Here is a 27,257-nt window from a genome sequence, read left to right on the forward strand (position 1 = left end):
AGTGGTGCCAAGGATGGACTTTGGTGGGGTGGCCTTCCTGCTGCTCTCTGGCTTAGATTGGTAGATTCTCTGTGCTCACACCCCTGTGTCTGCTGCCTACTCGTCTCATTGCCTTTTCACAGGACCTTGGTAGTGAGTACAGTGCCAGCAGTGACTTTACTGCATGGCCTTTTACATGACTGTCTGAACAGGATCTGTGCCCACAGAGGCAAGAAATAAAGCCATATGGGGCTGGAGGGATGGCTCAGAGGTTAAGAGCACTGGCTGTTCTACCAGAGGTCCTGAGTTCAATTCCCAGCAACCACATGGTGGTTCACAACCATCTGTAATGATATCTGGTGCCCTTTCTGCCATACAGGCATACAGGCATACATGCAGACAGAACACTGTATATGTAATAAGTAAATAAATCATAAAAAAAAATAAAACTGTTAAAAAAGAAAGAAAGCCATAGACGGTGCTGCCCTTCCTCCTCTGCCCCTGCACCTGCAGAGGGTGAGGCCCTGTTGTGCAGGCTGCTCAGACTTGCTTAGGCTTGGTGTTTCAGCTCTACATTCTTTTGTATGTAGTGAGGCTGTTTGTGTTTCAATTAATAGCTTTCTCTTTTGCTTAAAAATTTAACTTACCAGAAATTAAAAAAAAAAAAAAAAAAGCCAAATGTCTTAGGATTTTCGTTAAGGAAATTAGCCTTCACATCTTCACCTGTGACAGGTTGGTGATGTGAGACTGGGTGTGAACAAGTAGTGGAGTAACAATAGGGATAAACTTGAGAGGAGGGAGAGCAGTAAACTGGGTTTCTGGACAGACGTGTGTGTTTATTAGCGAAGGTGCCAGGCTTGGTTCTTGCAGTGACAGCCCCTCCCATTGACCTGAGGATGCTGCGGCATCTGGACACAGATGTGTGAGCTACTGAGAGGGAAGTGAGGCTTGGGAAGGACCGAGTGGTCAGGTTTCCTTGTGCCTCTCACAATGCACACATTTCAGTGGGAATGTTGCATCAGGGCTGGATGGTAGCAAAAGTGTTGTTCACTGGTATATTATCTGAACGTGGGCCGTCTTCAGGGACCAGACTCTGTGGCACCCATTGGGATGGCACTTGAGGCTTTCCAGGCTTGCTTATATGGGCATTGTGTGTTAGGCTTCTTGTCATAAGCTTTTTGTCCCTGCCTTCTGGGAATACAGGGCTACCTTTTCATCTCTGTATTGGTGAACTCGAACAGCGAACTGATCCGCCTGATTAACAATGCCATCAAGAATGACCTGGCCAGCCGCAACCCCACATTTATGGGCCTGGCCCTGCACTGCATTGCCAATGTGGGTAGCCGTGAGATGGCAGAGGCCTTCGCTGGAGAGATCCCCAAGATCCTCGTAGCAGGGTATGTATCTGGGTGCTGTTGACAGACAGCATGCTCTTCCTAAATACACTCCACTATGTGTAGTGTGGGATGTCACAAAGTCCTAGTATAGAGCTCAGAGGCACCACCAGATTCTCCTCCTGAGACCACTGAGATAGCAGATCCTAGAGAAAGCCCTTCTTAGCCCGCCAGCCCAGAAAGGACTCCAGCCTTGCATGGACTCCAGGGAGAAAGAAACAAAGGTGTTTGGCAGAGCCCTGAATCTTATCCCTTCCCAGAAGTATTGGGGCAAAGGCCAAGCCCTTGTATCTTGAGAATTTGAATCATCTCTTCCCTCAAGTGGTGCCAAGGGGCTGCTCTGGAAGAGTTTGAAGCAGCCCTGGGCTGTTTTGGGCCTCAAGGTTGGCAGAGGCAAGTCTAGCTTCTGCCTGGTCACATGCTTTATGCTGTCGTCTAGCCAATCAATAGACATAGTAGTTACATTCATCATGGTCCAGGAGACAGGATAGGATAGTTGTTAGTCAATTGAAAAGGGTATCAAGGCCCTGGGAGATGTGGCCACACCCCTCTGCTGCCTATGAAGCTGGCGTATAGGTAGGGGGTCCCAGAGGTCAGGGCTAGCCTACATTCTCTACTTACTCAGCTATCTGAGGGGAAATGGATGGGGCTGGCACTGAACAAAGACTCAGAGCATTCACCATTTTCATAGTGGAGGGTCTACTTCTGTTACTAGTAGGCAGAGAGGAAAGATGTTACTAAATGTCCTGTGTATGGCACAGACACAAAGTAGAGAACAGTGCAGGCCTCTGTCACTGTGCTGTGGTGTAGGAGCTTTAAACCAGCCTTGGCACTTCAACCCTGAGTATTGGGAAGCACAGGAGTAGAGGAGCCAGGCTGGAGAGAACCATTCTGTGGAGATGTAGGTGTGGACCACAGGAGATTGATGAAGACAAGCATTACAGAGCGGAGTTGCATTGGGAACTTGAAGGTTTATTACTATAGACTGTAAGCAGAAATAATAGAGAACACCAGGGCACTTGAGGTAGGAGGTCACAGTGGGTGTTGGGGTAGAGGAAAGGCTAGAGTTCAGACCAGAGAGAAAGGGAGTTGGGCAGACTGCAAGTGTGAGCTGCTAGCAAGGCCTCCCTGGCCTTCTTCCCTAATAGTCACCAGGGAGTCCTGTGGACAGGACACCCGAGTGTTGCCTGCTGTGCTCCTGAGGGCTTCTGGCTTGGATGCCTCTGTTATGTTGCTGCCTTCTGGCACTGCCTCCGGGCTGTTCCAGTGGAGGAGGCGCAGACAGGGCAAGCCTTGAAAACCAACCATTGGAGGAACAGACATATTTCCTGAAATACGCAAGAGCACTTGCAGAGTGATCACAAGGCCCAATGCTGAGTAAAGGTTCTTTAGCAGAAGACAGGTGGTGCCTCCCAGTTGGAGAATGTCGGGCTGTAGGGACAGTTCATAGGCAAAGCTTACCATGGCACCTTACCGTGAGATGGGAGGTGGCATTGGTGCTCTGGGATACAGTAGAGGATCAGAAAGAATGCCTTTGACAGGCGGGAGCTGCGCTGGGCTCAGTGGGTATATGAGGATGTTCTGTGTCTTACCTCTGAGCTGGCAGGTACTTGCTCCTTTCTTTTGAGCTTTCTGGGAACAAGGGGAGATGGTCTCCCGGTTCAGCATCCTGGTTGAACGTGTAGAAACAAACATAGTTCTTGTTGCACAGACCCTGCAGTTATAGCCTACAGTGAGGGCACCTGCAGTGGCTCCCATGGGATTGATATGAGGCCAGAATGAGGCATGGGCCTGCTCTTCTCCCCGTGGGATGAGTATCTAAAAGAACTTTCAGCCTAGGCTGCAACTTAGCGGCGAGCATTTATCTAGTATGTGTGAAACCCTAGTTTCCATTCCCAGCATTACACATAAAGCAAAATTATTCACAGTATAATTTTCTTCATTGGAATAGTCCTGGGGAGATTTAGAAGGTTTTCTATTCATCTGGGAATAAAAATCCAGTAACTAAAAAAAGTGGACTGAGCTAGAGTCCACAGGCCCTTGTCTTCCTTCTCATGAAAGCCACAGTTCCACCTCAGTCATAAAGACTCCAGCTGGTTCTTACGGGATGTTCTGACCAACCGCCTTCTCCAGCTGGCTTGACCAGCCTGTTTGTTTTCCTACTGCTTGGTGGTTGTTTGACTGTCTTTGAGAGAGGGTCTCAGTATGTAGTCCTGTTTGGCCTGGAACTCAGAGATCCTTCTGCCTCTGCCTCCTGAGTGCTAAGACTAGAGACATGTCACTACACCTGGCCTCTTTCCTACTTCTTGGCAGGGTCTGGTAGGGTGAAGGGGAGTTCCCAGAGCTCCTGTCTTCCCAGAGCAGAAAACAGTCGCCTCTGCTTGGTGTCTGCACCCACTTACAACTTTTGTTTTGGCCTGGGTGGCCTTGGAGGGAGTAGAGAGAGGGCGGCACTCCCTGACACCAGAGGCTGCCTCAGGCCCTCGCATGCAGTGTGTCTGGAAGGTAGCAGCTGTGTGTCAGGTGTGTCAGGTGAGGGAGCACAACAGCTGCATGCCGATGCTGAAGTGAGGCTGCAGCCGGGCCAGGCCACTGTGCTTTCTCTTAAGATTGTCTTAGATTTGGGCATGGTGACGTATACTTGTAATCTTAGCACTCAGGAGATTGAGACAGGGGAATCTTGAGTTTGAGGTAGTGTAGGATACACGATGACACCCTGCACCAAACAACAGCAAAAATCCAAAGCAAAAGAAAAAGAGACCCCACTTCCTCACCAGGACAAGACAACTTCAGCCTGCTTCCTCAGAGTAGGGGAGCAGGGTGAAGTGTGGGGATCAGGACACATTTTGTAGAAACCACTCTGGTATTTCAGGTCTCCAATCTGTTCTTGCTGTAACAAATTGGGGGGGGGGCGGGCGGGTTGTCCTGTGGTTCAGAGAGGAGCATCATAGACATGCTGGCCTCCGTTGTCTATCTTGTGTATTCAGGGTCCAGGAAGGGATGAGAGTTGAAGCCTTTGGAGGTCAAAGAGCAAACAGTGCAGGCTTTTGTCTGTGGGCTGGTGTTGTGCTTGAACTTTGTCCTTCCCAGTGACCTGTGCAGGGCTGGCATGTTGAGCTGTACGCCCTCTTGACCCACTAGTCTCCTGGTAAACCTGATATCCTCTCTACGCAGCTCCATGCTCTGCTTGGCTTAACTTGTGGTACCCTGAGAGGCTGCCATTCTCCTGAGTGACTGATGATGTCTGTTTTCCAGAGACACTATGGATAGTGTGAAGCAGAGTGCAGCCCTTTGCTTGTTGCGTCTATACAGGACATCACCTGACCTAGTTCCTATGGGTGACTGGACATCCCGAGTGGTACACCTCCTCAATGACCAGCACTTGGTAAGTGTCTGTGTTTCATTCCACTCTTAACCATCTAGTAACCTTTTCAGAAGAGCGCTGTAGAATTGGCCTTTTGAGACTCTCAGGATGATGAAGGTCTCCCCTGCAGCTAGACACATAGGCTGCCAGCCTCTCCCTGCAGCAAGGCATTCTCCAGGGATTCCATCTATTCAGGGTGATTCCCATTCAGCGTCTGTGTCCTTATAAGCTGCTTGTGTGGGACTGTGACGGGTGTGTTCCACCTCTTGGTGAAGCTTCAGCGTGCCAGTATTACTAAATTACCCACTTTATAGAAGAGGACTGGAGGTTTGTAATGGTGACTATGGCTGCTCAGCTGGATGGGAAACAGCTGTGGGCCATGGCCTCTGCTGCTTGGACTGCTGAGCAAGTGAGTCTAATGGGGTCAGGCAAGTGTGTTTGCTAGTTACTTTCCCCCCAGGAAGATCTGCTGTGAAGTTAAAGATTGTTGCATGAACATTCAGAGGACAGTAGATGGGGATTGCATTGGACATTTTACTGTGTAATGGCGGCCGTTCAAGTTGTCCTTGTGTTGTGACTTCTTGTGCTTGTTGAGAGAGGAGGTGAGTAGATCTTGAAGGGAGTTCAGAGAAGGCAAGGGCCCTGGAGGTGAGCCAGTAGTGCTGCTTTGTGAGTGGGCCCTGAGCACTGGTGCAGATAGCTTAGACCCCGCAGGTTTGAGTACCATCTGGGGTCAGAAGATGTTGCTGGAGGCCATCAACTGTGCCAGCTAAATGGTAGTTCATCATCAGTAGACTTGGTAAATTGTAAACAGTGGGAATTTCCCAGTTTTTTTTTTTTTTTTTCTCGAGACAGGATTTCTCTATGTAGCCTTGGCTGTCCTGGAACTCTCTCAGAATGGCCTTGAACTCACAGAGACCTGCCTGCCTCTGCCTCCTGGGTTCTGGGATTAAAGGTGTTCGCCACTACTACCAGGTAGGAATTTATCAGTCTTACAGCCGAGGAAACCAAGGCTCAGAAAGATTAAGATTCTTGTAGCCATAGTGGTCCAGACTTAAACCAGCTTTTCAGAGGCTGTGAGAGTCAGGTGTCATGCCTTGGTGCAGGTGAGCCAGCTGTGAAGAGCACTGAGCAGCATTTACTCTGGTAAGACGTCAGATGCTTTCGTATAGCTTGGTGACCTCTTCTGAGAACAGTGTATAATCCCAAGGCCAAGGATCTGCAGGTGAGATCAAGACCACACAGAGGCCTCTCAGTAGAGGGATATACTGGTAAGGAGGCAGGGGTCAGCCCTGATGACCCCTAAGGGTGGTGAGATGGAACAGATGACTTAGAGCTATGAGGTCTGAATGGCCATCTGGGGAAGAGATTTGAAGAGGGAGCAAAAGGCCAGGGTTGCCCTGTATCCACATGAGGCCAGGGGATACTTGAGGACCATATGTTTGCATATGGCAGTGTGCTTCTTGTTTTTAGCTTCCTGTGAGATCATAGAAGAACAAACCGTGATGTGAAGAGAAGTTGAGTCAGTGGCCAATAGTTAGGTGTTTGCACATAGCTTGAGTAGCTGTATTTCTTATGAATTTGGCCTATTCCAAAAGCTAGGAATCCTGAAGTACCTGACTGGTGCATGAATCCTAAATGGTTTTTATAAAAACCCAGAGCCAGATACCTGGGGTAAATAATAAAATATCAGAGCAAGCCATAGCCACTCCTCAGCCAAAAGGGGAAGATCCTATCTCCATGAATCTTCAGACTGAATGCCCTAAGTCCTCAGCTGGAAGGGGACGGGCTCCCACCTTATATTCCTTTCTCTGCCCAGCCATATCACTTCCTGTCTCAACTTTCCTAGTTTTGGCATTAAAGGCATGTGACTCCCAAGTACTGGGATTAAAGGTGTGAGCCATCACCACCTGGCTCTGTTTCTCTTTTAGACTGGATTAATCTCGTATAGTCCAGGGTGGCCTTGAACTCACAGAGATCGGTCTGCCTCTGCCTCCCAAGTGCTAGGATTAAAGGTGTCACCACTGCCTGGCCTCTGGCTAACTCTGTGGCTGGCCCCATCCTCTGCTCTTCAGACAAGCTTTATTTGTTAGAGGATATACAAAATATCACCACACCTGCCTCCTAACCTGATGGAATTTACTTTTGTTTTTGAACCAGTGTCTTGCTATATAGCTTGGACTGGCCTTAAACAAACATTTCTTCCTCTGTCTCTGAAGTGCTATGATTACAGGTGTGCCATACTGCCAGGCTAGAGATTTCTTAACCAAAATCTTTCAAGAGATAATGTACTAGAAATGGCTATTTGTTTTCCTGGGACAGTGGTAGACCTAAGGCCTTGTGGGGGAACTGCCATGCTGCACTGGGGTTTCAGCTCCTCCAATCTGAGTCCGTAGGGTGTGGGGACTCTGCAGGGGAGCAGTCTTCAGCCCTGGGTCTGGGACCTATCCAAGTTAAGATACAGCAGGACTGTGAAAATTCAAGTGAGTTGGAAGGTTCTGTCTCCCACTACAGTGGGCACAGTGATTTAAATGAAAAGCATCTGGAACAGATGGGGACAGAGGCACACAGGTGACAAACAGAATAGGGCTCACAAGCTTTCCAGTTGCAGCCCTGCTTCACCTGCAAGTGCCTGGGCCAAGCTGGACTAGATTGCCGGTCTCCAGAGAGAAGGTGGACCCAGAAGGAGCCAGTTCGCCCTGCCTCAGTTTTGCAAACCTCACGGAGCAGTCAGGGCAGGCTTGGGGCTCGCTCAGGTGGCTGTGTACCGTAGATTGTACTTATATGTACTGTTACCTGTGGTGCCTGTGGGCCTCCTGATTGGAGTTTTTGTCTTTCAGGGTGTAGTGACTGCTGCAACTAGCCTCATTACCACACTGGCCCAGAAGAATCCCGAGGAGTTCAAGACTTCTGTCTCCCTAGCCGTCTCTCGACTGAGCAGAGTAAGTCCATGGTGGGGACAGACACACAGCAGGGGATCTTGATCTTCATTGCTTGACTGAAGTATTTCTTTATGCTTTAGAATGCAGGATCTTTGGCCCAGTTTGTAAATTCCAGGATAAAAATTATCTCTGCCAGTTCTTGATGTTTCTTTCTCTGTTAGTTGAGAAGCACCCTGCCCTATTCAGTGTGGGGGCAGCTGCCAGTGGCAAGCATTCTCCTGTCCCTCTCCTAAACAGGAGAGCCTGTTAGCTGGTGTCCTCCCTACCCACCTTCACTGTAGCTAGGACTGGCCCTGGCTTTTTTTTTTTTTTTTGTTTTTCGAGACAGGGTTTCTCTGTGTAGCTTTGCACCTTTCCTGGAACTCACTTGGGTAGCCCAGGCTGGCCTCGGGCCTCGAACTCACAGAGATCCGCCTGGCTCTGCCTCCCGAGTGCTGGGATTAAAGGCGTGTGCCACCACCGCCTGGCCTGGCCCTGGCTTTGTGTCTTGGATTTTGTCAGCAGGTCTGTGCGGCATGTTTATTTTGTATGTGTCTATCTGGCAGCCTTGGGTGTGAACCCCTCACTTTTGTTTGGAGTAGCTGTTACTAGTTTTCTGATTCTGCAAAGAAGTGGCCATTCGATGGGCTGAGTATAGTCATCCCTGTTCTCTCAAGTCTTTTGTTCCTTTCTGCTTGGAGACGGTCATTAGTGACGGACTGGGAGCAGCCCAGGATGTTTCGTGGTCTATGTGTGAAATGTTGGAAGCAGTAGGATGGCATTGCTCAGGCTGTAGGCTGTTGAGTAGCTTCTGCACTAGTTGCTGTGACACCTGCAGCAATGTGGCTGGTTCCTCTGATTTGGTCTGGCCTGAGGGTGCTCACACTGGCCTCTTGGACTTGGATTTTGTTGTGATAGGGCCTGGTGTCACGGAGACTGGGAAGCATTCACATGGATTTGCACTGTCGGCTGCATTGGATTGGAACATACAACTTGCCACTACTTACCCTTTGTTGTTCTTAAAAGGTAGTGAGTGTATATGGCCTTCCTTGATCTGTGTGTAGAAGTTGGTGCGACATGCTATTTGGCTTTCTTGTTGCTTTGAACTGACGAACTTTCCTCCATGGCTAGGTGTATTACCATGTCACTGTTTTGTAGAGTCCTCTGGTTAGAGACTTAAGTTGCTGAGCCTCCTCTGGTCAGAGCACTAAATCCTGCTTGAGAAGTCAGCTGCTCTGAGGCCCCTCCTAGGTGGCACAGCTGGCCCTGTACAGATGTGAGGGACCCAATACCCTGGACCACACTGGAGAGCCTGCTACTCTGCGAGCGAGTTCTACTTCCTGTTCTCCCTACACTGCTCTCTGAAGCTTTGCCAGTTTTCGGTCTCACAAATCATCTGTGTACCTGGTCCCTACCCCCAAAATCCCATGAGGTCATGTGCCTTTACAAACAAGGTGTCTCTGTAACCCTTTGTAGCTTTTCTTTTTCTTTTTTTTTTTTTTTTTTGAGACAGAGTTTCTCTGTAGCTTTAGACCATGTCCTGGAACTTGTTCTGTAGACCAGGCTGGCCTTGAACTCAGAGATCCACCTGCCTCTGCCTCCTGAGTGCTGGGATTAAAGGTGTGCGCCACCTACTACCGGGTGTCCACGTTAGTATATTGGATAGGATATGCTATCGCTGTACCGCTTCAAGGTTGGAATGGTCTTCCAGTCACCATAGCATCCACTTGCTGGCCTTAGTTCCAGGTCTTGAGGAAGCTGTCCCAGGACCCTGTTGCCACAGCCATACCATCCCCAGTCACCCCCAGGTGCCTTACATATTAGACTGACAGCTCTGTTTTAAAATGCTGTTCTCAGAGATTGCTTAAAATTTTTACTTTTTTACTTTTTTTTTTTTTGAGGTTCAGGGGATTGAATCTAGTACCTTGTGTATGCTAGGTAAACATTCCACTGCTGAGTTGTATTACAAGTCAAGAATTTGTACTTTAGCTATTATATGAGTTATCTTTTTTGTTTTGTTTTGTTTTGTTTTTTTGAGACAGGGTTTCTTTGTGTAGTTTTGATGCCTGTCCTGGATCTTGCTCTGTAGACCAGGCTGGCCTTGAACTCACAGAGATCTGCCTGGCTCTGCTTCCCGAGTATGCACCATCCCTACCCGGCATATGATGTTATCTTATGCAACTGATTAAACAAAATTTTTTTGGGGCTAGGTTTGGTGGCACCTGTCTTTAATCCCAGCACTTGGGAGATAGAGCCATGAGTTCAAGGCTAGCCAGGGATACATAGTGAGACTGTCTCCAAAAAAAAAAAAAAAAAATTAGTGTGGTGGAATACACATAAAATCTCTATCAGGTCGATCCCAGTCCTCGGGGGAGACCTTGATCTGGAGGAGGTGGGAATGGGGGGTGTGGGGGGAAGGTGAGGGGGGCAGGAAGGGAGAGAACAAGGGAATCTGTGGCTATTATGTAGAACTGAATAGTATTGTAAAATAAAATAAAATAAAATAAAATAAAATAAAAAAATCTATTATTCTGACTTTAAAATGTATATAGTTCATTTGGTGTTAATTAGATCCATAATCTCTATTGCTACAACTTCATTTTTAATATGTATTTATTATTTGTGCATACTTGTGAGCCATGTATGTCATGGCATGCATGTGGAGGTCAGAGGTCAGCTTGTGGGTGTCAGTTCTCTCCTTCCATGTGGGTCCCAGGGATCAAACTCAGGTCATTATGCTTAACTGTAAGCACCTTTACCCGCTGAGCCATCTCACTGGTCCTCATTTGTCTTTTCACTCTGTAAACTTGTCCTCATTAGACACTGATACTCCACTTACCCCTTGCCAACCTTTGGCACTTTCTACATGACTGTCTCTGGCTTTGACAACCCTGGCTACCTCACGCAAGTAGAATCACATAATATTTTCCATTTAACATAATGCCCTTAGGGTCCACCTGTGTCGCTAGACTTCTCAGTATTTTCTTTCTTCCTAGGCCTGAATAATTACTTAAGATTGTGTGTGTGTGTGTGTGTGTGTGTGTGTGTGTGTGTGTGTGTGTGTGTGTATGTGTATATATGCATACTGCTCACAGAGGTTAGAGAGAGATGGGTCCCTAAGGAGCTGAAGTTACAAGCAGTTATGAGCCACCCAACAAGGGTGTTGGGAACTGAACTAAGGTCCTCTGGAATAGTAGTATGTCCTCTTAACCACTAAACTGTCTCTTCAGCTCTGAGGGATGAATAATATTCTGTCTCATATGCATTTTGCTAACTCCTCAGCCTTGGTCTACCTGGCTGCTGGGTTGCCATGTTTTGGCTGCTGTGGATAGTGCTGTTGTAAATGTGGCTTGGCTGTGCATAATGTGTCTCCTACATGCTTTTTCTTTTGGGAGTGGAGTTGCTGGATTATATGCTAATTTCATTTTTATTTATTTATTTTTGTTTTTTGTTTCTTGAGACAGAGTTTCTCTATGTAGCTTTGTGCCTTTCCTGGATCTCGCTCTGTAAACCAGGCTGGCCTCGAACTCACAGAGATCCGCCTGCCTCTGCCTTTCGAGTGCTGGGATTAAAGGCTTGCGCCACCACTGCCAGGTGCTAATTTTATTTTTAAAAGAAACTGACATAGTTTGCAGAGTACCTACACCATTTTACATCTCCATCAATGGTACACAAGGGTCTAATTTCTCTACATCCTCACTAATGTTTGTCTTTTTTTTTTTTTCTTTTAAGATTTATTTATTATTTATAAAGTGCTCTGTCTGCATGTGTGCCTGCAGGCCAGAAGAGGCACCATATCTCATTACAAGTGGTTGTGAACCACCATGTGGTTGCTGGGAATTGAACTCAGGACCTTGGAAGAGCAGTTGGTGCTCTTAACCACTGAGCCATCTTTTAGTGTGTAGGTGTGTGTACATCATGACTCATGAGGAGGTCAGAGAACAACCTTTAGGCTTTGGTTCTCCTATTTTTTTTTTTTTAATAAATTTTTATTTTATGTGCATTGGTGTTTTGCCAGCATGGATGTCTGTGTGAGGGAGTTAGAAGCCCTGGAACTGGAGGTACAGACAGGTGTGAGCTGCTATGTGGGTGCTGGGAATCGAATCTGCATCCTCTGGAAGAGCAGCCAGTGCTCTTAACCACTGAGCCACCTCTCCAGCCCCTCCCATTTTTTTTTAAAAAGGATTTATTTTAATTTTGTTTAGCTTTGTCTGTTTGCATGTGGGTATGTACATGAGACATGAGATCCTCTAGAGGTGGAGTTACAAGTAGTCATGAGCTGCCTGATGTGGGTGTTGGGAACTGAACTTGGGGCCTCTAGAAGAAACACTGAGCCATCTCTCTAGCTCTCTCCTTCCATCTTTACATGGGTTCCAGGGATTGGTCTCAGGTTGTCAGGCTTGTGAGACAGACAAGTGCTTTTACCCACTGAGCCATTTGGACCACCCTCCCGTCCTCCCTTATTTGAGACAAGGTTTTGCTCTGTAGCCTAGGCTGGTCTTGGAGATCTCCCCCCACCTCCAAGTGCCCGGATTATAGGTATGCACCATCATGCTACTATGCTGGCATGTTTTATTTTTTGTTCATGCTTTTCCTCACAGTTGTGGTTGTGACCTGTGATCTTGATTTGCATTTTCCTATTGATGAAGTTGGGCATCTTTTCATTGCTTATTGCCCATGTCCTTATCTCATCTGCAGAAGTGGCAAGTCTCAGGGTTTTCTTTTTTTTCCCCCCTGGGAGGTGGTGTTGGGATTGAACCTGAGTCTGGAAGTTTTTCTATCACTAAGCTACATCTCTAGCCCCCTCTCTGTTGCAGCTTCATGGACTATATCGGAGGTGTGCTGTATTGACTGTATTAATTCCTCTGAAAGTATTCACTTTTGATTTTCTTGGTCTTCTCTATTGTGTTTTCCTATGTTGTTCCTGTTTATGTCTTTGTCTTATTTCTTCCTAAACATACAAGAATTATCCTTGCCTTCCTTTTGTAAATAAATGCATTTAAAGCTCCAGGTTTCTCTTTGAGCATGATGTAGCTGGAAAGAACATTTTGGAAAGACAAATCATATTTTTGCTTCTCTGTGCATTTCCTGGAGGTGGTTTGTTTGGGGCTTGTTTTTGCCTGGTTTGGCTGCTTGCTGTCAACTTCTTGCCCTGTTTAGTCCTTTCCTGACTCTCCAGCTACAACAGGATGAGCTTTCTAGAATGTGCTCACATGGCTAAAGGTCACACGGGTGCACTTTTAGGGATGGAGCAACTCTGAGTCCCTAGAAAGAGGTAACAGGCAGCCAGGTGTGGTGGTGTCGGGCTTTAATCCCAGCACTCAGGAGGCAGAGGTGGTTGGGCCTCTGAGTTCCAGGACAGCCAGTGCTGTTGCACAGAGAAACCCTGTCTCACAAAACAGCAGCAACAACAAAAAAAGGTACATGAGGTGGAGAGGACACGGAGCTGTCTGTGGAGACAGCTATTGTCACAGCTAGGCCAGGGGACATACTGGATTAGGAGGTGGAGATTTTAAGTAGAGCAAGTACTGCCTGGCTCAACAAGCTCACAGCATGGCTCAGGCTTGGGCTTCGGGTGTGGGTCAGAATGTTAGCTTCTTAGGTTGTCGCCTCCCTTCTGAGTGGCCCTGAGGCACTTTCTTTATTGTGTGTTCAGTTTCTAGCCCACGAAGAAAAGACTGACTTCCTTCTTCAGGTGTCAGTGTTTAGTACTAAGGGGTGGTTGCTGCTTGGTTATTGCTTGGAAGCAGCCTTGGTCATCTGTGCCTCGGCACCGTAGCCCTCGTGGTGACAGCATTTGGAGTTGTCCTCTGAAAGGGGTGCACCGTCCCTTTCAGTGTGAGCTGATGTGGCCACGCCAGCTTCTTTTCAAGGGGAGACAGGAAACAGTATTGAAATAGCTAACACTGCACACTACTGTCCTCAGAAGGCATGTCCAGGGAACCAGTGTGGCTCTCCTAAGGGTCCCCCCAGAGGCTCCTGAGGACAGTGCCTGTTATCCACTCACCTCTTTTACAGATCGTGACGTCTGCATCGACAGATCTTCAGGATTATACTTACTACTTTGTCCCAGCTCCTTGGCTGTCAGTCAAACTTCTGAGACTGCTGCAGTGCTACCCACCCCCAGGTAATGTTCCCTACAGCCCTTCTAGGTGGTTTTTTTTTTTTTTTTTTTTTTTTTTACAGCAGCCCCCTCTCCCCTGCAAGTAGTATTCCCCATATCCCTTCCTTGATGTTCCCTGCATCCCCCTACTCCATGACCACAGACTCAGTTCACCCCAGACTCTTTATGAGGGAGAATTTAATTCCTTAGTTGATCAAAATCTTGTTTATTAGATTTAAAAGTTTATTAGGTGCTTCAGAGAGAGGTCAAATTAGTGCTGGCATGATAGACAACAAGGGCTTGAGTTCAGTCTGAAACCAGCATGAAAAGCCAGGCTTAGTAGTACATACTTGTAATCCTAGTAGCAGGAGGAAGAGACAGGAGGATCTAGTATAAGCTACTGGCAAGGTCCCAGTGAGTGACCCTACCTCAAAAGTGTGGATGTGGATGGAACCTGAGGCTGACCCCCTCCCACATGCACATATATCCACACATAAAATTCATTGGGAGCCTTGGTTATGCTCTGTCCTCTTCCTCCTTCTCTTTTTTGCAATAGGTTGTTTTTTGGTTTTTGGTTTTTCCAGGCAAGGTTTCTCTGTGTAACAGCTCTGGCTTTCCTGGAACTCACTTTGTAGACCAGACTGGCTTGAATTCACAGAGATCCTCCTACCTCTGCCTCCCAAGCACTGGGATTAAAGGTGTGCACCACATTGCCTGGCTGCAATAGGTTCTTATTGTACAGCCTAGACTGTACTGGAATTCACTGTAATCTTCCTGCTTCAGCCTCCCAAGTGCTAGGATAACAGGCTCCCACCACTATGACTCGAATTTGCTCTCTATAGGTTTTTGTTTTATTAGTTTTTACATTTACATTTATTAGTTTTCATATTTTACATTGTGTGTGTGTGTGTGTGTGTGTGTATGTATGTTTGTGGGTGCATGTGCCACAACATGCATGCAGAGGTCAGAGGGCAACTTGTGGGTGTTGTTGGTTCTCTCTTTCCACATGTGGGTTCTAAGGATTGAGCTCAGGTTAGAGTACTGATAGCTCTTCCAGAGGACCTGGGTTCAATTTCCAGCACCCACATGGCAGCTCACAACAGTCTGGGACCTGTTTGACAAATTGATGGGAAATGCCTTTATTCACTGAACTGTCTCACTGGCCCTAGTTTTGTTCTTCTTTTTTTTTTTAATATATTTTTATTTCTTTATTTTTATGTGCATTAGTGGTTTAGACAGTACTCTAAACCACTGAGCCATCTCTCCAGCCTCCCTAGTTTTGTTCTTAATGAGACAGGGTCTTAAGTAATAACTCAGTCTGTTCTTGGACTTACTGTATAGTCTTGACCTCCTAATCCTTCTGCCTCTGTCTTCTGAGTGCTCTGAAACAAGTGTGTACCACCATGGCTGGCTTTAGTTTTTGCACATTGTTTTTTCTTTCTGCTTTGAACCAAATTAAAAAATTTCTTCCTCTTTATGTTGCTGTATATTTTCTCTATTTCTGTGGGTAATAACAGAAAAAAGTCTCCTTGTCTCTGAAGCTTCTTAGATGTTTCACCCATAACTCTTGGATTTTATGACTAATATACTCTTGTCTCAGCGGAGGTACTTTGTGCCATCTGAATCAGAAGCAGGTGTGGCTACCACAGCTGCTCTGTCTGCACCTCATGTTTATGACACTGAACAGGGAGCTGTCCCATGGCAATTAACAAGTGCTCCCCGCTGTATCTGCAGCTGGGAATAACTGTCAATAGGACAAACAGTGTGTTGGAGGCCTCTTGCCCAGGTGTGGGGTTGGGCCGGTGGGATGTATGCTTTGGTAGCCCAGCTGACAGTTGTGTCTTGCCCAGAAGACCCTGCGGTGCGTGGCCGTCTGACTGAGTGCTTGGAGACCATCCTGAACAAGGCCCAGGAGCCACCCAAGTCTAAGAAGGTCCAACACTCAAATGCCAAGAATGCTGTTCTGTTTGAGGCCATCAGCCTGATCATCCATCATGACAGGTGAGCCACTGTCAGCAACACATCACTCTCAGAGATAGCAGGTGGAGGCTGGCACTTGGTGTCTGTTGTTTGTACAGATGCTGACAGGTAGCTTCCTTCTAGGCTTGGCCTGTGTCAGGTAAGACCACTGACTCCTCATGCTTCTCCAGCTGATGTTCCGTCTCTGGCCACAGGACGTCCCCTCTAGATACTTTGGCCATAGCATCTTCCCTAGAGCTGCTGTGTCCCTGTCACCAAGAGGCTTCTCTGAAAGGAAGAGGTACCTGTATGCTGTTAGCTTTGCTGCTCAGGAAAGCACACTCCAGTATTCCTGGGTCTCCTGAATCCTGACTCCCAGCCCCTGTAGAGGACCATGGCTGGGTCACAGGCAGTGATGGTCTTACATAGCACAGGCTTGCTTCTGGTCTTTTATGCTCAACCCTGGTGGCATGCCCTCGTGTATGCTGGTGGCACTGTGCTCTGGATCTGTGCCCGAGGCATGAGGCTCAGGAGCAGGGCTGTAGAAGACAGCAACTCTAGCCTGGTTGGAACCAGCTGTTTTTACTAAATCATTTAGATAAATGTTACTGGGACAGAAACAGTTTGTCAAACTGGAGCAGGGTTGAGAATGAACTGTTAAAAACAATGTGAAGGCGATCTTATTTGTTCTTTTTGTTTGTTTGTTTTCTGTTTTTTCAAGACAGGGTTTCTCTGTGTATTTGGTGCCTGTTTTGAATCTTGCTCTGTAGACCAGGCTGGCCTCAAACTCACAGAGATCTGCCTGGCTCTGCCTCCCAAGTGCTGGGATTAAAGGCGTGTGCCACCACTGTCCAGCCCTTATTTAAGAAACATGTGTAAGGAGGAATTGTGACAATTTGTCCTGAGTTCCCCATTGGCCCTCACCACTTACTGTTTGCCCTAGCCTGGTCCAATTTTCTGCACAGCCCTGCTCTAGGCTGGCTGCTGTTCAGGTCACTTTTCTGGGCACAACTTGAAGACAGTGAAGCCTTGGTCTACCAGAGCTTTCTGGAGTCCACACTGGAGTAGGGGAAATCCTGCAGACTCACTAGAAAGTCACCCCTCTTCATTGTAACCCCTCTTTACAACCCTTCATTGTACTCCTTCCTTACAGCACCCCTTCCTCACTCTCACTTCTCACTGCACTTCTACTACCTCCTTACTGTGCCTCCTCCCTGCTGCATTTCCTCTTTACTGTGCCCCTCTCCACTGCATCTCCTTACTGTGCCCCTCCCCACTGCATCTCCTCCTTACTGTGCCCCTCCCCACTCCATCTCCTTACTGTGCTCCTCCCCACTGCATCTCCTTACTGTGCCCCTCCTCACTCCATCTCCTTACTGTGCTCCTCCCCACTGCATCTCCTTACTGTGCCCCTCCTCACTCCATCTCCTTACTGTGCCCCTCCCCACTGCATCTCCTCCTTACTGTGCCCCTCCCCACTGTATCTCCTCCTTACTGTGCCCTCTCCTCACTCCATCTCCTTACTGTGCCCCTCCCCACTGCATCTCCTCCTTACTGTGCCCCTCCCCACTGCATCTCCTCCTTACTGTGTCCTCTCCTCACTGCATCTCCTCCTTACTGTGCCCCTCCCCACTGCATCTCCTCCTTACTGTGCCCCTCCCCACTGCATCTCCTCCTTACTGTGCTCCTTCCCACTGCATCTCCTCCTTACTGTGCCCCTCCCCACTGCATCTCCTCCTTACTGTGCCCCTCCCCACTGCATCTCCTTACTGTGCTCCTCCCCACTGCATCTCCTCCTTACTGTGCCCCTCCCCACTGCATCTCCTCCTTACTGTGTCCTCTCCTCACTGCATCTCCTCCTTACTGTGCTCCTCTCCACTGCATCTCCTCCTTACTGTGCCCCTCCCCACTGCATCTCCTCCTTACTGTGCCCCTCCCCACTGCATCTCCTTACTGTGCTCCTCCCCACTCCATCTCCTTACTGTGCCCCTCCTCACTGCATCTCCTCCTTACTGTGCTCCTCCCCACTGCATCTCCTCCTTACTGTGCTCCTCCCCACTCCATCTCCTTACTGTGCCCCTCCTCACTCCATCTCCTTACTGTGCCCCTCCCCACTGCATCTCCTCCTTACTGTGCCCCTCCTCACTGCATCTCCTCCTTACTGTGCCCCTCCTCACTCCATCTCCTTACTGTGCCTCCTCCCCACTGCATCTCCTCCTTACTGTGCCTCCTCCCCACTGCATCTCCTCCTTACTGTGCTCCTCCCCACTGCATCTCCTTACTGTGCTCCTCCCCACTGCATCTCCTCCTTACTGTGCCCCTCCCCACTGCATCTCCTTACTGTGCCCTCTCCTCACTGCATCTCCTTACTGTGCCCTCTCCTCACTGCATCTCCTTACTGTGCTCCTCCCCACTGCATCTCCTCCTTACTGTGCCCTCTCCTCACTGCATCTCCTTACTGTGCCCCTCCCCACTGCATCTCCTTACTGTGCCCTCTCCTCACTGCATCTCCTCCTTACTGTGCCCTCTCCTCACTGCATCTCCTCCTTACTGTGCTCCTCCCCACTGCATCTCCTCCTTACTGTGCCCCCTCCCCACTGCATCTCCTTACTGTGCCCTCTCCTCACTGCATCTCCTCCTTACTGTGCTCCTCCCCACTGCATCTCCTCCTTACTGTGCTCCTCCCCACTGCATCTCCTCCTTACTGTGCCCCTCTCCACTGCATCTCCTCCTTACTGTGCCCCCTCCCCACTGCATCTCCTCCTTACTGTGCCCCCTCCCCACTGCATCTCCTCCTTACTGTGCCCCCTCCTCACTGCATCTCCTTACTGTGCCCCCTCCCCACTGCATCTCCTTACTGTGCCCTCTCCTCACTGCATCTCCTTACTGTGCCCCTCCCCACTGCATCTCCTTACTGTGCCCTCTCCTCACTGCATCTCCTCCTTACTGTGCCCTCTCCTCACTGCATCTCCTTACTGTGCTCCTCCCCACTGCATCTCCTCCTTACTGTGCCCCTCCCCACTGCATCTCCTCCTTACTGTGCCCCTCCCCACTGCATCTCCTCCTTACTGTGCCCCTCTCCACTGCATCTCCTCCTTACTGTGCTCCTCCCCACTGCATCTCCTCCTTACTGTGCTCCTCCCCACTGCATCTCCTCCTTACTGTGCCCTCTCCCCACTGCATCTCCTCCTTACTGTGCCCCTCCCCACTGCATCTCCTTACTGTGCTCCTCCCCACTGCATCTCCTCCTTACTGTGCCCCTCCCCACTGCATCTCCTCCTTACTGTGCTCCTCCCCACTGCATCTCCTCCTTATTGTGCCGCCTCCCCACTGCATCTCCTCCTTACTGTGCTCCTCCCCACTGCATCTCCTTCTTACTGTGCCCCTCTCCACTGCATCTCCTCCTTACTGTGTCCCTCCTTATCATGTCCCCTGTTCCTTGCAGTGAGCCAAACTTGCTCGTCCGTGCCTGCAACCAGCTGGGCCAATTCCTGCAGCACCGGGAGACGAACCTGCGCTACCTGGCTCTGGAGAGCATGTGCACACTGGCCAGCTCTGAGTTCTCTCATGAGGCTGTGAAGACCCACATCGAGACTGTCATCAATGCCTTGAAGGTGTGCTCCTTGCTGGTCATGTATGGCTGCTTTATGTGGATGCCAGAAGATTAGGAGGTGCCTCCTGTAGGCATAGATGAGTTCCTTCAACCTGTTTAGTTTGGACCCTAGGGTGTTTGCCTGTCTCTTGCTGACATGTGGGGTGGATGGAGCAATTGGGGGAGAAAGCTGTCTATCTTCCTGCAGTGAAGTCCTGCTATTCCCATGGACACAGCACCTGAGAACAGAGTTCTAGCCAAGTACCTTTACTTGAGTTTGTCTCTGTTGTGACAGTCCTGTCCCATGGGATGGATTCATGTGACACCTGCCTTAAGTCCAAGATAGTATAGTTCAGTAAACATAAGTAGTTTTCTTTTGGTCAAAAGATGAAATATTTTGTTCTTATCTCTAGGAAGCTTCACCTTTTACAAAGCAAAATTCCTTGTCAAGGATTTTAGATTTTTTTTTTAAGGATTAGAATTCCAGAATTTAAAGAGCCTAGCTGAGGTTACCTGTTCTCATACCTGCTTCTGAGTGTGAGTGACATTGCTGGTGTCTTCTCTGCTTCTCTGGAACGGCACACACTGTCCACTGTACCCGCTTGTTAGGATAGTTCATTAGGGAACTGTGGATGCAGACCCTTCTTCATCTTGGTGAGTCTTCAGCTGCAGTGAAGCAGGTCTGGCCCTGGTCTGTGTTTGTATAACTCAGTAGGCATTTGGTGCCTGTCTTGAATATGAGGTTGCATTCTTCCCAGTCCTGATTGATGTCTGTTCTCTTCATTCCCTTTGATCACAAAGCTCTCATCTCAAGCTTCTCTAACCCTTGTTAGGTCCCTCTGCCCTGCCCTGGGTCATCCTGTACTGTTCTCTACCACTGCAGGGGCCTATAGATACCTGCACCATGCTTCTCAAGCATTGTGTGTGGTAGGGTTTCTGGAATCTCTTTCCCATGCCACCTGGAGAGAGGCCCAAGAACCTGCCTCGGAACCAGCTCCCGGGCAACACGGAAGGTGCTGGTCTGTGCCCACACAATGGAGAGGCCTTAGTGACCACCTGCTCACTCGGCCTGAGTGTAATCCTCAGAAGAGCTGGTCAGGGAGGAGGGAGAGTGAACAGACAGGGCTGGAACTGGATTATCCTGACTGATCTAAGTATGAGGGGGCAGGCAGTGAGTTGTGTGTGGGTTCCAAGTGTCCCATATATTGATAGTTAGGGGGCCCAGTAAGGGACTTGGAGATAGGGGAGCACCCTGCCTGATGGGCACAGTGCTGTAGGGTGCCCCAAGATAGCGCCTATGGAATAAATAGATGCTAGCTCATGGACTGACCTACAGCAGTGGATAGGCACTGTCCGCCAACCTGTGATTTGCAGGAGTAGCTCTGACTCTGCCTTGTTTCCCAGACGGAACGAGACGTGAGTGTGCGGCAGCGGGCAGTGGACCTGCTCTACGCCATGTGTGACCGCAGCAACGCCCAGCAGATTGTGGCTGAGATGCTGAGCTACCTAGAGACGGCTGACTACTCCATCCGAGAGGAAATTGTGAGTCCTGCAGCCTGAGGGCTCCCCAGGCTGCTCCCTACTGTGGATATGAGTTCCAGTGGATAAAATTCCTGGGTGGTTTTCAGTCTCTGGCAGGCTTGCCTTGAGTGTCTATGAGACACTAGATAAAAGATTGTTGCCGGGCGGTGGTGGCGCACGCCTCTAATGCTAGCACTCGGGAGGCAGAGCCAGGAGGATCTCTGTGAGTTTGAGGCCAGCCTGGACTACCAAGTGAGTCCCAGGAAAGGCGCAAAGCTACACAGAGAAACCCTGTCTCGAAAAACCAAAAAAAAAAAAAAAAAAAAAAAAGATTGCTTGGCATCAGCTTCCTTGTTTCTGGCCTTCCAGTGTAGGTGTTTGGCAGTGCAGGGTGTGGTCATCTGTGCCAGGCAGGCATGAGCTGATTCGAAGCTATTAAGAAGAGTAAAATGAAATTCACAGGCAAATGGATGGAGCTAGACAAAAATCATTATCCATCCATCAATTGATGGACATCTAGGTTGTTTCCAGTTCCTGGCTATTATGAATAGAACAGCAATGAACATGAATGAGCAAGTATCTCTAGTAGTAGGATATTGAATCCTTTGGGTATATACCCAAGAGTGGTATAGCTGGGTCTTTTTGTTTTTGTTTTTGTTTTTTTTTTTTTTTTTTTTGTTGTTGTTGTTGTTGTTTTTGCTTTTGAGACATGCCTTCTTTATGTAGCCCTGGCTATCCTGAAATCCTATGTAGATCTGTTTCTAGTTTGCTGAGGTTCTGAGAAACTGCCACACTGATTCACTGATTTCCTTAGTGGCAGTATGAGTTTGTACTTCCATCAGCAATGAATAAGTACTCCCCTGTCCCTGAATCCTCGCCAGCATGTGCTGTCATTTGTTTATTGATCTTGGACATTCTGACTGGGGTAGGATGAAATCTCAAAGTAGTTATAATTTGCATTTCCTGGATGACTAAGGATATTGAACATTTCTTCAAGTATATCTCAGCCATTTATATTTCATCTTTTGAGAACTGTCTGTTTAGTTCTGTATCCCATTTTTGTTCATTCATTCATTCATTCACTTATTTTTTTGTTTTTCGAGACAGTGTTTCTCTGTGAAACAGTTCTGGTTGTCCTGGAACTAACTCTCTGTAGACCAGGCTGGCCTTGAACTCACAGAGATCTGCCTACCTTTGTCATCTGAGTGTTGGGATTAAAGACGTGCACCACCACCACCTGGTCTTGTATCCCAGTTTTAAATTGGGTTTTTCATTTTTTTGTTCTTTATATATTTTAGATACACTCTATTAGATGTGTAATCTGTAAAGACCTTTTCCCATTCTCTAGTCTGCGCTTTGCTGGAATGATGGTGTCCTTGCCATACAGAAGCTTTTTTTTTTTTTTTAAAGATTTATTTATTTATTTATTTATTTATTTATTTATTTATTTATTTATTTATTTATTTATTTATTATACAGTGTAATGTCTGCATGTATCCTTGCAGGCCAGAAGAGGGCACCAGATCTCCTTACAGATGGTTGAGAGCCACCATGTGGTTGCTGGGAATTGAACTCAGGACCTCTGGAAGAACAGCCAGTGTTCTTAACTGCTGAGCCATCTCTCCAGCCCCATACAGAAGCTTTTAAGCTTCATGAGGTCCCATTTATTAATTGGTAGTTTTAGTGTCCATGCTGTCAGTGTGAAGAGACACCATGACCAAGGCAACTTTTAAAATAGAGAATTTAATTGGAGGCTTGTCTACAGTTTCAGAGGGTTAGTCCATGAGCATCATGGCAGCAGGGAGTGTGGTGGCAGGTGGGCAGGCATGGCTGCTAGAGCAGTAACTGAGAGCTTGTATGGCTTGCAAGTTGTAGGCAGACTGGGCCTTTAAATAAAGTTAAATAAAACTTCAAAGCCACCCTGTTCCCCCACAGTGACATACCTCCTTCAGTAAGGCCACACCTACTCCAAGGCTTTCCCAAACAGTTCCACTAACTGGAGACCAATCATTCAAATGTAAGAGCTTATGAGGACCATGTATAGGCTCATTCAAACCACCACACTTTGGAAGTGTTATGGAGTCAGGGAGGTAAGGTGATGCAGGGTTGGGGTATGGCTGACCTCAGCCGATTGTCTTGAGTGTTAGCACCTTGTCCCGGGTGCACTGTTGTGTCCCTGGAGTTGACCAGCTTTCCTCACCTGAATCAGCAGCTCTCCACTCTCTGGGCCTCTAAAGATCTGCTGAAAGCTTCCTGTCCACTCCAAGCTTTAGGTCCTTCTGCAACCTGGCATAAGCTGTGTGCCAGCCTATATTTGGTGTGTCTAGTAGCCTTGGTAGCATCTTCCTGAGGGCCCTGTCTTCCCTGCAGGTGCTGAAGGTGGCCATCCTAGCTGAGAAGTATGCAGTGGACTACACTTGGTATGTGGACACCATTCTCAACCTCATCCGCATCGCAGGCGACTATGTGAGCGAAGAGGTGTGGTATCGTGTCATCCAGATTGTCATCAACCGGGATGATGTGCAGGGTTATGCTGCCAAGACAGTGTTTGAGGTATGGGGGAGAAGAGTGTGCACCCTCACTGGGGCCAGTGGTGTCTGAGCTTGAGGGGACAGAGATGGGCCTCAGTGGTGTTGATTTTCTTCCTTCTTGGTCTCAGTAGTGGTTATGCCCTTCTTGAGCTAATGCCCCCGCCAAGCTGCAGCTTGCTGTCACCCTAATCTCCAAAACCATATTAGGGCTGATGGGGCTGTTGAGCAACCTACGTGCTATCCTATGCATGAGGGACATCATATGTCTGCTGTATCTCAGGCCTTGCTGTTGGGCCCTTTGCTGTTGGCACTGCAGCCAGCTGCAGGAAGCCAGGGTCTGCCAAGGCTTTAGGAGGAAGCTCTCTTGACTTTAGAATACACCTTTCAAGGAAAGACCCAGCTGTCTTTGTTGTAGCTTCACTTTGTGCCAGCTGCCTGTTCTGTGGCCTACCTCCTGGTGTTCCCTGTTTCACAGGCATTGCAGGCTCCAGCGTGTCATGAGAACTTGGTCAAAGTGGGCGGCTACATCCTAGGGGAGTTTGGAAACTTGATAGCTGGGGACCCACGTTCCAGGTAAAAGACCCCAGGGAACCAGGGATATGCACTGCACTGGACTGCCCTGCTCTCCACACTGCTTTGACATCCTGAGGGAGGAGGCAACCCCTACACTGGGAGCTGGCAGTGTGTCCTCCTTAAGGAGGCCCTGCTTTAGCATAGGGTCCCCACCGCAGGTGCAGGCTGAGCACAAGGCAGCGCGTGAGACAGATGAGATAGTGTGACTCCCGTCTGTGCTCTCTGCCCCTCTCAAGCCCTCTGATCCAGTTCAACCTGCTCCACTCCAAGTTCCACTTGTGCAGCGTCCCCACCCGGGCACTCCTGCTGTCCACCTACATCAAGTTCGTGAACCTCTTTCCAGAGGTAAAGGCTACCATTCAGGACGTGCTGCGCAGTGACAGTCAGCTGAAGAATGCAGATGTGGAGCTGCAACAGCGGGCTGTGGAGTACCTGCGGCTGAGTACTGTTGCCAGCACGGACATCCTGGTGCGGGCTCCGGGCTGGGCTGTTTGGTGCGGGGGCCGCTGGGCTGGTGCTGGGTGCCAGGGTGGCCACACCAACCTCTAGTCTTTTCAATAGGCAACTGTCCTAGAGGAAATGCCACCCTTCCCTGAGCGTGAGTCCTCCATCTTGGCCAAGCTGAAGAAGAAGAAGGGCCCGAGCACAGTGACTGACCTGGAGGAGAGCAAGCGTGAGCGAAGCCTTGACGTGAATGGGGGCCCTGAACCCGTTCCAGCCAGCACCAGTGCTGCGGTGGGTCCCTGCCACTGTGTACCTGGCGCCCATCAGGGCCTCATGTCCCAGGGTTGGGAATGGCAGGGCTGGTGTCTGGGAAAGCTTGTGGGTAGGTACTCACAAGTGGAGTCCAGCGCTGGACATGTGGTCAGGTGTGCCCCTGAACCTAGGGTCCACAGGGCAGCTATTCTATGAGGCGAGCTTATGGCTTCTTGGGACCAGGCCAGGACCTGTGGCTGTCTGTGATGACTTATTTTTAGACCTAGACTCCACACTTCTGTAGGAGAGCTGGTGTGTGTTCTCTATAGATGTAGAAGGGTTTGCCTTCTTCCTCTGGGAGGTTTCCTGTAGTGACTGAAGTAGAGCAAACTTCCTCTTGATGTGGCACAGTGAAAACATTCCTGTGGGTGGAAGAAGTGGGAATGCCGTTGGAGCGGTACTGTCTTTCTCCAACTAAAACAGGACTAGAAATATGGTCTTGTGACCACTGGAGCTGTGACCTGGGCTGCTGTAGATGTGCTTCATCAGATGCTGTGATCCCAGGTTTTTCTAGTTCTTCTCTGACCAGCCTCGCTGTGACCCTGTCCCCTTTGGGAGGTGAGGGGTACCCCTGTGACAGGACATCTGTGTTGCTACTTTTGGTGGCCCTTTTGAAAGAGTTATGCAGCCACATGGGGGGGCGGCTCCCTCTGTCCCCAGCCTCCCCATTCTCTTTTTTGTGCTGGCCAGCAGCAGCAATTAGGCCTGTTCCTGGCCTGAGGCCTGGCAAGGCTGTCACTCCTACCTGTGCCCTTGCATGACAAAGACTTTGGGTGTCTCATTTATTTGAAATAATATTCATACACATTGTCACATGCCTACCTACACATGAACTTATACAAAGCACAGCATATTACATCTATTTCAAAGGATAAACATTTTGGCTTCCCTGCTAATATACTTCTGCCCTCTGCATTCTTTGCTGAGGCACACTCCAAGACCTGGCCTGACTTGAAGGAGTCCCTATGGCTGGGATGGACCATTGGCACCTGTGTGCAGGGCACATGCAGCCACAGGACACGGCTCTACTGTATTAGAACGGCTTCAGGCTCTAGTTCCCTGATGTTTGCCTTCGTGAATGACCAGGAGGATGTTCACAAGTCATTCAAAGTGACTCTTGAATACAGGGTCTCATGCCAGTAGCACCCTACATTTATAGAATGGTCTGGGGAGTTCTGTGGATAGCTCACAGGTGTGAGTCAGCTTTGGTGTGGCAGGGTCACCTTTGGGTAAGTCAGGTCTGGGAATTGAATGTGGGGTGACAAGCTGTGCCCTTGTCCTGTGTGATGTAGTAATGACTCAAGGCTGCCTCCACCTCCGCTGCTGCCGCCACCGCAGGGCTTCTCTGTGTAGCCCTGGCTGTCCTGGAACTCGCTCTGTAGACCAAGCTGGCACAGAACTCAGAGATTTCCCTGCCTCTGCCCCTGAGATTAAATGCATGTGCCACTACCGCCTGGCTTCAAGGGCTCTTTTCTTGTGCTGTCTCCTGGACTGGAAAGCAAGGGTTTTTGTAAGAAGTGTGTATGCTTGTTCATCTGCTTTCTCTCATAATGGAACTGGACTTAAGCTGAGCTGAGAATGCATCCAGCAAGCTGATTGCTTACCTTTGCATCTTTTTATTTTATTTGCTTTTTTAAGCCTTACAGGTTTATTGATCAAATTTTTCTTTGATAACTTTATACATGTGTATAATACATACTGATTACTGTCTTCCCACCTTCCTATCTCTCCTCCACCCACTTTCCTTCCTGGACATTTTTTTCATTCCTATCAACAATCAGTTGTAGATGAGGGAAGGATTCCCAGGGCTCTAACCCTTCCTGATGAACTTTTGGCTATTGACGGATTCTGGGAGGGGTGGAGTCATTGTCCTCACTTGTGCACCCACTGCTGAGCCCACCAGGTTCCAATAGATAGCTCCCAACCATGCTTATATAGATGACTGTGTTAACCTCAGATCACACACCAGAGCTTTTCTGTTGTTGTTTGTTTGAAACCAAGTCTTCATATTGTAGCCAGCCCAGGCTGGCTTAGACCTTGCTATGTAGCAGAGGATAACCTTGAACTCCCTATCCTCCTGCTTCCACCATGTGTAAACATGTATAAACCTTACTCTTTTTGAACAGTTGACTGTAATGTGCATGGACTTATTTCTTTTTTGAGACAGGGTTTCTCTGTGTAGCTTTGCGCCTTTCCTGGAACTCGCTTTGTAGACCAGGCTGGCCTCAAACTCACAGAGATCCGCCTGCCTGTGCCTCCTGAGTGCTGGGATTACAGGCTTGCGCCACCACCGCCCGGCTGGACTTATTTCTTAACCTGTGCATTTCAACCTTTTTGATGGCAAAACTTTTTTTTAGAACTTTGTTGTTTTATTCAAATAGCATTTGCGGGGGAAAATGCAGACGATTTTCTAGTTGTGTGAAATTATGATGGTATTTTCATCTGGACTCATGGGTAGGGAGGTGGCCAGCAGCCCTCTCTTGCTGGTCTGCAGTCTCTGGACTGCTCACTGCCCCCTTCCCCCCGCCTCCATATTACTTGACCTGGGAGTAGACACAGGGTCG

The 27,257-nt window shown here is 48.6% G+C and overlaps 1 protein-coding gene across 2 annotated transcripts in view; it reads left to right on the top strand.

Annotated features, from left to right (window-relative positions):
- Ap2a2 (adaptor related protein complex 2 subunit alpha 2) overlaps positions 1-27,257 on the top strand; it is a 71,604-nt gene that overhangs the window by 35,082 nt on the left and 9,265 nt on the right. The window contains exons 4-14 of one of the 2 annotated variants that reach the window (XM_006977239.3): positions 1,183-1,376; positions 4,629-4,758; positions 7,578-7,679; positions 13,677-13,785; positions 15,615-15,762; positions 19,166-19,334; positions 20,717-20,854; positions 23,204-23,386; positions 23,840-23,937; positions 24,174-24,405; positions 24,499-24,672. In XM_006977239.3, coding sequence (XP_006977301.1) covers positions 1,183-1,376; positions 4,629-4,758; positions 7,578-7,679; positions 13,677-13,785; positions 15,615-15,762; positions 19,166-19,334; positions 20,717-20,854; positions 23,204-23,386; positions 23,840-23,937; positions 24,174-24,405; positions 24,499-24,672 — 1,677 coding nt within the window. Of the gene's footprint in view, positions 1-1,182; positions 1,377-4,628; positions 4,759-7,577; positions 7,680-13,676; positions 13,786-15,611; positions 15,763-19,165; positions 19,335-20,716; positions 20,855-23,203; positions 23,387-23,839; positions 23,938-24,173; positions 24,406-24,498; positions 24,673-27,257 lie in introns of both variants that reach the window. The other variant, XM_006977238.4, reaches the window with a different exon arrangement.

Source organism: Peromyscus maniculatus, chromosome 1 (assembly GCF_049852395.1).
Source record: "Peromyscus maniculatus bairdii isolate BWxNUB_F1_BW_parent chromosome 1, HU_Pman_BW_mat_3.1, whole genome shotgun sequence".
NCBI lineage: Eukaryota > Metazoa > Chordata > Mammalia > Rodentia > Cricetidae > Peromyscus > Peromyscus maniculatus.